This window comes from Ovis canadensis, chromosome 14 (genome assembly GCF_042477335.2).
Source record: "Ovis canadensis isolate MfBH-ARS-UI-01 breed Bighorn chromosome 14, ARS-UI_OviCan_v2, whole genome shotgun sequence".
NCBI lineage: Eukaryota > Metazoa > Chordata > Mammalia > Artiodactyla > Bovidae > Ovis > Ovis canadensis.
Window position 1 is genome coordinate 78,965,335 of NC_091258.1, and position 11,714 is coordinate 78,977,048.

Genomic DNA, 11,714 nt, shown 5'->3' on the forward strand with positions numbered 1-11,714 from the left:
TCTTTTAATTTCATGGCTGCAATCACCATCTGCAGTGATTTTGGAGCCCCCCAAAATAAAGTCTGACACCGTTTCCACTGTTTCCCCATCTATTTCCCATGAAGTGATGGGACCAGATACCATGATCTTCGTTTTCTGAATGTTGAGCTTTAAGCCAACTTTTCCACTCTCCTCTTTCACTTTCATCAAGAGGCTTGTTAGTTCCTCTTCACTTTCTGCCATAAGGGTGGTGTCATCTGCATATCAGAGGTTATTGATACTTCTCTGGGCAATCTTGATTCCAGCTTGTGCTTCTTCCAGCCCAGCATTTCTCATGATGTACTCTGCATAGAAGTTAAATAAGCAGGGTGACAATATACAGCCTTGACGTACTCCTTTTCCTATTTGGAACTAGTCTGTTGTTCCATGTCCAGTTCTAACTGTTGCTTCCTGACCTGCATATAGGTTTCTCAAGAGGCAGGTCAGGTGGTCTACTGCTCTGCAAACACATGTAGCCTAAGCATTAGATTTAATTTGTAACTTTCACTGTGGTAGGTCAGGATAAAGCAAGCAAAGATTAAAGACAGGACCATGATGGGCCAGACAGGAAGGTGGACTTCTGTGCTAGTCCACTGGTTAAGAATTCACCTGCCAATGCAGGGAATACGGACTTGATCCCTGGTCTGGGTATATTCCACGCATCACAGGGCAACTAAGCCCATTCTCCACAACTACTGACCCCGTTGGCCTAAAGCTCATGCTCCATGGTCAGAAGTCACTGCAATGAGAAGCCCGCGTACTGCAATGAGTAGCCCCCCTCCCCCTGCCACCATCCTGCATTAGAGAAAACTAGCACACACAGCAAGGAAAACCCAGCATAGCCAAATAAAATTAATAAATTAAAAAAATATATATTTCTTCTGTCTCTACACAAATGCACGTGTGTGAGTATGCACACATACACAAACACTGATGGGTTGTTTTGCTGGAGATCCCAATATATCATGAAACTGAACACTTAAAATAGTGAGATGATAAAGTGTATGTTGTGTATTTCACCGCAAAAATTCCCTAAGAACTTTTATGACACAAAGATGTAGGATAAGGACACTAGAAAAGTCAAGAAGAGAAAAACCTAGAAAAATGTCAGTGGAAGCTGTGTATGATGCAAAAGGTTCAAAATTTTTTATTCATAAAAAATTCATACAAAACTGAATTTCAGTTTAGTTTCAACTTCAGTTCCCACTTTAAATAACATTTTCTCAGTGATAGTGACAACAACAAAAACCACCCACATTTTCTTACAAACAATGCACCTCTAATACATAAGAAAGCCTTGCTTATTTTTATTTGATGTCATTCCTTTGCACAAATATAATAAAAAATATATTTATGAACTTAGTGAAAATTCATATAAGAATACCTGTAGGATTTCTTTTATATAAAATTCTAGAAAATGTAAACTACCATGCCTACCTGGAGATGGCAACTTGGGTAGGGCTGGTGCTAATGGAAACTCTGAAAGTAATGGACATATTCATTATCACAACTTTGGTGATAGTCCCACTGTGTACACCTATGTGAAAATACAGTTTACAATTTTAATAAATGAAATTGAGTATGCCAATACCTCAGTAAAGCTATTATCATATATGTTCCATATAAATTCAGGATCTCTTGTTTCTCTAAATGTCATCATATCAGACAAACTTGTATCGACAACCAGCATCTTTCCCCATGTTTTAGGCAGGTCAATTCTGATTCCTTCTCAAGACAGAAGAAAATGCTGACAAACGCTTCAACATGGGGACATTATTCTAAGGTAAATAAGCCAGCTGCAGAGATGAAAAAATGTATGATTACACTTATGCAAAGTATCCAGAATAATCAAATTCATAGACAAGAGTGTAAAACAAGAGTTAGACAGGTAGGGTAGGGAGGGAGAAGAGAGAGCTGTTGTTTAAGGGGTACAAAGTTTCGTTTTTGCAAGATGAAAAAGAATTCTGGAGACTAGATATTAATTTTTAAACACACTAACCGAACATTAAAAGGTAGAGGGTAAAGTTCGTTACATATGAAAGTAAAAGTTGCTCAGCTGTGTCTGACTCTTTGCAGCCTCATGGACTATACAGTCCATGGAATTATCCAGGCCAGAATACTGGAGTGGGTAGCTTATCCCTTCTCCAGCAGATCTTTCTGACCCAGGAATCGAACCAGGGTCTCCTGCATTGCAGGTAGATTCTTTACCAACTGAGCTATCAGGGAAGCCCTAAGGTCGCTCAGTCATGACCAACTCTTTTGCGACCCCATGGACTATATAGTCCATAGAATTCTCCAGGCCAGAATACTGGAGTGATTAGCCTTTCCCTTCTCCAGTGGATTTTCTCAACCCAGGGACTGAACCCAGGTCTCCTGCATTGCAGGCAGATTCTTTACCAGTTGATCCACCAGGGAAGCCCAAGAATACTGGAGTGGGTAGCCTGTCCTTTCCCTAGCAGAGCTTCCCAACCCAGGAATCCAATCGGGGTCTTCTGCATTACAGGTGGATTCTTTACCAGCTGAGCTACCAGAGAAGCCCAGCAGTTAGATATATTTTACTACCATCAAAAAGAAAAAAAAAAAAAAAAAAAAGACGTTCTGAGGGACAGATTAGAGCAATTTGCTAATCTTTCCCCATTTGCAATACTGCCTCTAGCGTGAACTTTTTGGTGCTGAATGAGGTCGAAGTTTTGGCAAAACACATGTCCATAACTGCTGCCCTAAGGCCTTGCTCCACTGCGAAATCACTGACGTGTAATTGGGTTGGAGTTTAAACTAAAAACTTACATTCACGGAAAAGGTTTGCCTCTGGTATGAACTCCTGATGTCTAAAGTGGGGCGCTATACCAAAACAACTCGCCATGTTTGCTGTACTTAGAAGTGAACATAGCCCAGCATAACTCATAGGGGCTTCTCCAGCACCTATGAGTTAGGAGTTTGGAGTAGTAACTCTTTTACCATAGCTGTTGTATCCAACCTGTCCATTCTGAAGATCAGCCCTGGGATTTCTTTGGAAGGAATGATGCTAAAGCTGAAGCTCCAGTACTTTGGCCACCTCATGCGAAGAGTTGACTCATTGGAAAAGACTCTGATGCTGGGAGGGACTGGGGGCAGGAGGAGAAGGGGACGACCGAGGATGAGATGGCTGGATGGCACCACTGACTCGGTGGACGTGAGTCTGAGTGAACTCTGGAAGTTGGTGATGGACAGGGAGGCCTGGCGTGCTGCGATTCACAGGGTCGCAAACAGTCGGACACGACTGAGTGACTGAACTGAACTGTACTTATATGGTCTTTTGTTTTTTAATTGAAGCATAGTTGATTTACAGTGTTTCAGGTATATATCAAAATGATTCAGTTTATAAATAAAATTCTTTCCCAGATTCTTTTCCATTATAACTTATTACACGATATTGAATAGTTTCCTGTGCTATGCAGCAGGCCCCTTCATAAGGTCTCTACCACTGAACTCTCTGCTTCATGAGGTTGGGGTTGTATCTAAAGAGTTCCCCACATTCACAGCACTCATAGTGTCTTCAGTGTGAATCTTCTGGTGATGAACAAGGTGGGACTTCCTAATGAAGGCTTTGTGACATCTGCTGCACTCATAAGGCCTTTCTCCAGTATGGATTTTCTGATGCTCAACCAGTATATGCTTGTGGCTAAAGGCTTTCCCACATTCTCTGCACTCATAAGGCCTCTCTCCAGTGTGATTTCTCCAATGTTTAATGAGGTTCGAGTTATACCGAAAGAATTTCCCACATTCACTGCACTCATAAGGCCTCTCTCCACTGTGAACTCTCTTATGTCTAATGAGTCTGCAGTGATACCTAAAGGCCTTCCCACATTCACTGCATTCATAAGGCCTTTCTCCAGTGTGATTTTGCCAATGTTTAATAAGTTTGGATTTGTACTTAAAGTATTCCCCACACAAGCTGCACTCATAAGGCCTTTCTACAGTATGAACTCTCTGATGTCTAATGAGGGTGGATGTGTACCTAAAAAATTTTCCACATTCACTGCACTCGTAAGGCCTTTCTCCGGTGTGAACTCTCTGGTGTTTAATGAGTGTGGAATTGTACCTAAAGAATTTCCCACATTCATTACACTTATAAGGCTTTTCTGCAGTATGAACTCTCTGATGTCTAATGAATGTGGAGCTGTACCTGAAAAACTTCCCACATTCAATGCACTGATAAGGAGTTTCTCCAGTGTGAACTCTCCCATGTCTTATCAGTCTGTAGTTATACCTAAAGAACTTTCCACATTCTCTGCACTCAAAAGGCCTTTCTCCATTGTGCTTTCTCTGATGTTTCATGAAGTTGGCATTGTACTTGAAGAATTCCCCACATTTGCTGCACTCATAAGGCCTTAATCCAGTGTGAACTCGCTGATGACTAATGAGCGTGGAGTTGTACCTAAAACATTTCCCACATTCACCGCACCGAAAAGGCCTTTCTCCAGTGTGGATTCTCTGGTGCTGAATAAGGTGAAATTTTCTAATGAAGGCCATCCCGCATATGCTGCACTCATGAGGCCTTACTCCAGTGTGGATTTTCTGATGTTCAACAAGTATCTGTTTTCGGCTGAAGGCTTTCCCACATTGAGTACACCTGTAACCACTCTGTTCATGACCAAAGGCCTCCTGGCACTCAGTGTCCCCATGTGGCTGACCCACACCACGAGGGGCCAGCTGCTGCAGAAGGCCTGTGCTGCCTGGGAAGGGCTTCCCATCTCTGCTGCAGGTCAAGGTCCTCTCTCCTGTGTGAACACTGCTGTTGGTCACAATTGAAGGCTGCCCCTCAGCCCTTCTGCAACGTTTGTCTCTAATCTCCTTCTGGTGCCGGAAAAGGTCCGCTCCACAAATGTACAGTCCTTCATCACGGTACATTCCGTCATGCTCGGGCAGGGGTAAAAGGTCTCTGGAGAGTGGGCCACACATGTCACTGGGCTGGGCCTTCCTGGAGGTTGGATCTGGCTTTGCAGTCCTGACCTCTGACATCCCTATAGAAACACCTTGCTCAGAAGAGGCCTCCTCACCCGGGGCTCCATGCCAACAACCTGTAACCAGATAGATGCTGGTAAAGTGCATGTTGACTTTGCTGGAAAGGACAGCCCCATCAAAAATGTGTGTGTCACACACACCCAAGACCAGAGCCAGAGAGAAGATCTGCTATGCAGAGATGGACCTGGGGAGCTCCCACGATGCGACAGTCCTGTCAACAGGTAAAGACTCAAGGAAGAGTTACTCTTTCAGTCCATTCGGGATGCTATGATAAAAAGCTGACTGGCTTATAATGAACAGAAGTTTACTTCTCACATTTCCAGAGGATGGAACCCAGAGACGTATATGCATTTTTCTAGGTCACAGACTTCTCATTGTGTCGTCACACATGGTGGAAGGAGCCTGGAAGCTCTGTGCGGTCCCCTCCCTTTTTTTCTTTTAATCTATTGGGCTGAGCTGCATATCATGTGAGAGCTTAGTTCCTTCAACAAGAATCTAACTCAGGCACTCTGCATTGGAAATGTAAAGTCTTAACCACTGGACCACCAGGGAAGTCTCAGTGGGGTCCCCTTTTAAAAGGGCATTAACCTCATTCTTAAAGCCTCTGCCCTCATGACCTAATCACCCCAAAGACCCCATCTCCTAATACTGCCACCTTGGGCATGAAGTTTTCAACATATGGAATGTGTGGAGACACAAACATTCAGACCATAGCAGGCCTCCGAATCATCCTCTGCAAAGGGCCTCCACCACACCCATGGCTATGGGTGACAGGTGAGCTCTATGACAAATTTGGTGCCCAGACCTTGAAACATCTGATAGAAAGGAGATGCTAAAGTTCTAGCACTATTTAAGGATACATACATGCAGACCTCAGCACATCTTACATATAGAGCAGTGATATGGAACATGTGACAAGCGAGGGTCACATAGGTGTGGCTGGAGGGTGACAGAAGAAATAAAAATTGGGAAGAAAAGGAAGAAACGAAGTGTGGCCAGCGGTCATAGCATCAGTCAATGGTGAACGCAGAAGAAGCTCCCAGTTCTGACATGGCACCATTTCCCAGGACCTCACACTGAGCTCGGGTAATTCTGAGTGTCTCCTGCCATATATGCAGTGATGACCACACTGTCAAGCACCCAGGGTCCTCCCTCCTGTACCAGGTGAGCACTGATGTGGCATCACAAAGATGCCAGTCCTACGTGGAAGACAGAAAAAGAAGGGGCCAGCATATGTCCAGAAATTCAAGACAGGGCATCTGACATGCTAAAATTCTAACAGCTTCACAGAGGAGACTGCAGAAGCAATAATGGTCCCAAAATTCGTTATCTTGGTTGGTGCCTGAAAGAAATGTCAGCAAGAGGAGGGGAAGGCCTGGGGCAACAAGGGTCCAAGCATCTAGTCTGATCACCTACCAGGGACAAGCCAGGTCAGAGGGGGTCTCACATAAAATTTAGATTTCTGACTCCTGAGCCCTGTCACGCAAGTTCTCAGAGTGGAAGAGATAGGGCTCTGTGGGGAGAACAGTGACACTGTACACATGGTCCAGCCCCAGCACCAATAGCACACATACCAGGAAACCAGGAAAGGAAGGTCTCAGTGTGGGGAGCACAGAGCTGCCCCCGGGAAAAGGGGTAGAACAGAGTGCAGCCCAGAACACTGGGTGAGTGTGCAGAGCTTACCCAGGGAGGTCACGAGTGCCAAGTTCTCTGTCATCACAGCATGGTACAAGTGTCTCTGAGCTTCATCAAGGAGGCCCCACTCCTCCTGGGAGAAATATACAGCCACATCCTCAAAGACCACACAGTCCTGCCAAAATCAAAAGAGTCTGGTTCATGAATAGCTTCTTGTTTTAACTCAGTTTTGTGGATTCTGTATTTATCTATTTGCCATCCATTAATTACAGGGCTAAACATAAGGCCAAATTTGTTCACATCTCCCTTGCTTCCAGAGCTCATCTCACTCACCAGGTCAGTATTTCTCCTGCCCTAAATCAGCCCAGAGCCAGGTACCAGACAGCTAGAGACAGCTCCCGCACTCCAAGTACACAGAATTATCCAAACTAGTCATCCCTAAGCCTTCTGTCCAACCCTCCCCACATTTCCCCTGAAAATCCAAAAAAGGCTCTGACCACTGGTTTCCCCAAACTGGTGCTTGCACCTGCTAACCAAGTATGGTTGATTTCCCACATGACCCTGGGTTATACAGTGTGCCTCCTCTCGGGAAATGTAAGCAATGAAACTTTCTTGAAATGTCACTGGCCTCTCTGTGTCACCACTCATCACCACCCACTCACTTCCACAAGTTAATATCCTCTGGGAACAACCACTGATGCACGTCGCTCTCCAGGACCTTCACCCTCCCCCTACGCATCTGTCCCCACTCAGCCTCCTCCCACATGTCCCACCCTCAAGATACGTCCTAGGGGCATCAGTGCATGCTCTCTTCTCATGACCATGGATCCCTGTGTCCAGTACACAGCAGGAAACAAACCATCATGTAGGCTGTGGACTGCCATGCATGGCCCTACCCCTCTCCTGCTGGATCCCTGCCCCAGATGCTGACCCTCAAACAAACTCAGATTTGTCCTTGTCTTTATAAGCCCAGGGCCAGGGCTCAGGGCCAATCGTTCACTCTCCTCCTCACTGCCTCTCACTTGTAGGACTGCACCTTCCTGACAACTCTGACCCCTCCATGGTGACAGCACCACACCCACCCCACCACAGACACCACAGGCACTTCCTTCACCTCCTTACAGGGTGCTCTGCACATGGAGTCCAGGCAGTGAATGGCAAATGCATCCAACATTTAATGCAGCCAATCCTGCCCCTGAACACCTAAGTCCTCTAAGACCAGGGCCCACCCCAAGCCCTGGAGGCACACCCCTGAAGGTCTCCCCACAGGGCCCTGTTTTTTGCTTCCTCTCTAGCCATCCCGCCTACATGAGACCTCATGTCCCCTTAGCTCTCTCCCTCTTCTGCACTGCAAGGATTGTCCCACAAGCAGTCAACACCTTCCTCTCTCTTCACATGAAGCCCAGGCCTCCCCAGTCACATTCCCACTGCACCCTAGGTCTAGAGACTCTCCCAGCGAATCACTTTTCCATCCTAAACATCCATCTCCTGTCTGCCCTGGCCTGAAGACTTTCTCACACCTACACCCTGCTGTCACACAGACACTTTGCTTCCTCATCTGTCTTGGTGATGCTCATCACAACCACCCCGGTATCCAACCCAGAGACCTACTACTCAGGCCCTTCATCCTCACTCCTTGTCCTCTAATGGCATCCCCACCACCAGCTAGAAATGATACTGCCTAAATATTATCTGCAACTTTATCCTGGTCTAACCCAGGGCTCCTATGCCATGGCTGTCTCCACCTTGGATCCCTCCCCTGAAACCCAGACTCTGTGTGAAAGTGATTCCCTGGGGTCCCTCCCCCAGTTGCTGACCCTCAGACAAACTCAGATTTGTCCTTGTCTTTATAAGCTCAGGGCCAGGTCTCAGGGCCAACTGTTCACTCTCCTCCTCACTGCCTCTCACTTGCGGGACTGCACCTTCCTGACGACTCTGGGATACCTCCCCTTGGGAATCTCTGGAACATCTGTAACATGGACAAAAACTGACTCTTCTTGTTCCATTTGGAAATTCTCCCTACAACTAGAGCTGCTTCCTCATTGTAGCTGATGAGGTACTCATCCTTCCTAACAAAGCCAGAAACCTGGGGTCTTCCCTGATTCTTCCTATCAGCCTACCTCCTTGAGTACCTCATTCTCCATTACATAAAATATGGACAACACATCATTGTGGACCACCTAAATATATGATATTTAAAACATATGATAAAATATAAAATTTAATACATAAAATATGACAAAATATATTCAATTTAAATACATGATTTTAAAAAATGGGCAGCTCTATCCCTACCTTCACAGCCACCACTCAGGTGTAGCCCCCACAAACATGCACATGAATGATTGCAGAAATTCCCCTCATATCTCCCAGCCTTCATGCACACCTAGTCTGTCTTCTACTCTGCAGTCACAGGGAGCCTATTAAAATCTGAGACATGGCACCTTCCTGCTCTGCTTCAAACATTCCCTACCTGCGCTCAACCTGAGGGTTAGAGAATTAGGACCTCAGGCTATCAGTCAAGGCCTGATACCTGTGCATCCCTGTCTCAGCACCCCATTCCCACCAGTTATGACAGAACCAACAGTTCCCTGCATATTCCACCTCAGTATCATGTGCAACTGTCTGGACATTTTAAATCCTGTGGCCAGGGCTCCCTGCCACACCTTCCCCCATCAGCTGTCAGCAATGAAACTGCTGACAAATCTATAACACAGGACTAAATATAGGATCCTGGGCATGGTGAGAGCACATGGTCTACAGATGCAAGACAGAAAACAGGGACAGCAGTCTTGCGACACTGCCATTCCTCAAGGGCATATATATCAGGATGATAAAACTATCAGGTTGATAATTATGACTCACCTGTACAGGACTCATGAGCATCTCTACCACTGCCATGGGGCTCTGGGGGAAGAAAGAAGTCATGAGACATGGACAACAGTGCTAGAATCCTACAACAGAGTTGGACCTCCACCCCTTCCTGGCCTTGGTTTAACAGGATCTCTGCCTGTCAGTCTAAGCTCAGACTTCCCTGATAGCTCAGTTGGTAAAGAATCTGCCTATAACACAGAAGACCCTAGTTTGATTCCTGGGTTGGGAAGATCCCCTGGAGAAGGGAAAGGCTACCCACTCCAGTATCCTGGCCTGGAGAATTCCACAGACTGTATAGTCCATGGAGTTGCGAAGAGTCGGACACGACAGAGCATGTCAGAAACCAGTACTGCCTCTTACCAGGTGGCCCTGGAGAAGGACTGAGCCTCCCTGAACTTCAGACAAAAGAAAATTCTACTGAAGATAAGAATTATTCCAACCTCAGAAGACTCATACTGGTATCTAATGTAAGGAGGACATACCATGTATCAGCTATGACTGTCCATAAGAACAATAGTTTTATATGTATTTTTAGGCAATTGATGTGGTATAGTTTTGAAATTTGGGGTCTTTACATTTTTTTAGTATCTCAGATGTCATACATAAAACTTTACCTTGTAAGCAAATATATAGAGGTAAAGTAATGACAAGCCAATTACAAAGTGTTCACAAAGATTTAGCCGAGTGAACAGGCTCATTTCTAATTGCCTGTGTGTGTATTTTGAGGAATATTGATTAATTCTTGGTTAATTTTCATACATTCTTAAGTTAATGAGTCATTGGGAGGGGCTGAGCAGGCAGGTCAGCTACTAGTCCATTCAGCAAGCAGGCCTACCCAGTAAATAATCCTCAAAAGGGAGCTTGCTGGGAGCCCTTGACTGAAGCACTCTCATCCCTCCTGCCCTGAGCGATGAGGTGAGGGGTGAGGTGGGTCTAGGACTCACTGGCCCCACCAGTCTAGTTGATCTTTCCCTCCTTCCATCGGGGAGGCAGTGAGGGTCGGGAGTCTGCCAGTGGAGAATCAATCCACTCCAGCACCCACAGCAGGCTCCACAGAAGCGAAGCTCTTTACCTTGAAGACACAGGCCGGAATCCCTCCTCAGACAGGTATGCTCTTTCCCGGAAGGAGCATCAAGGATGCCGGCACCCAGCCTTCACGTCCTGCCCTCCTACTCTAAGCCCTCCCCTCCCTCACCACAGAGCCCATTTCAGGCAACAAGCTTATGACCACCCCCTCCTCCTCAATCTGATTCCCACGCCATGCTGGGCCAGTCCACATTCTCCTGGCAACACATGGAGCATCAGAAAGTCCTGTAGACTCTACTGAAGAAACCTACCCAGTCTTATCCCATCTCCAATGTCCCGCTACCTCCCTGGCCCAGCCTCTCCCCAAATTCCCCTGGGGTCTATAGCACCTCCCACTCTTCCTGCCTCCATTCGCATTATTTTCTCCCAACTTCTAACTCTAGACACGGCTCTCCCAGTCCCAACTCCTTCACAACAACCTTCCATGGCTGGCACCTGCTCAGGTTGCCATTTCAGGTGAGGCACTCCGTTCCCTTCTGTCACAGAAAAAAGTGACCCCAAGTTTCCCCAAGGCTGCCGGCTAGGGGAGGATCTGCAAGCCCTGCACCGTCGCCAAGAGGGAACTCTCTCCCTCACCCCAGCCACTAGCTGAAGGGCGACCCCTCACAAGGCAGCCCTGAATTCTGGACTCTGGGGCTGACCGGCAGGGACCTGAACGGGCACCCTTCCGTTCCGTCCGGATCTGGGACTCGGAGTCGGGCCAGGTGGGGGCCCGGGAGACGCAGCACCCACCTGCGCCGACCTCGGTCACTGACCGGTGGGAAGAGCTGGGCCAGCAGATGCGGCGAGTGGGGCGGGAAGGAGGACACCGCCGACAACTACGGGCTCAAAGGGCCTCAGAGCCGATTCTGGATAGCGGAGACAACCTGTCTCCTCTCGCTTTTCCGCTAGGTCGCCTCACCGCTCAGCGGGCTAAGGCAAGGCCCATAGCTGAACCGCCGAACAGCCTCCCAAAGACTACTGGAGAAAACGCCGGAAGTCCCGCCCCAAGGCAGTGCGCACGCACACACGCGTGCCTCTCCTAACCTTTCACTGGCTCAGTCACAGCCGCCTCGCACCGTACAGACTTCTGGGTGATGTAGTTTCCGCTGCCACCA

At 47.1% G+C, this 11,714-nt stretch overlaps 1 protein-coding gene across 1 annotated transcript; it reads right to left on the reverse strand.

Annotated features, from left to right (window-relative positions):
- Positions 1 to 3,296: 3,296 nt before the first annotated feature.
- On the reverse strand, positions 3,297 to 11,714 carry LOC138419350 (zinc finger protein 548-like). Its single transcript, XM_069552127.1, is given in 5 exon segments — positions 3,297 to 3,555; positions 3,558 to 5,078; positions 6,706 to 6,832; positions 9,523 to 9,564; positions 11,644 to 11,714. Coding segments are annotated over 4 exon segments (1,764 nt in total). The 5' UTR covers positions 9,559 to 9,564; positions 11,644 to 11,714; the 3' UTR covers positions 3,297 to 3,475.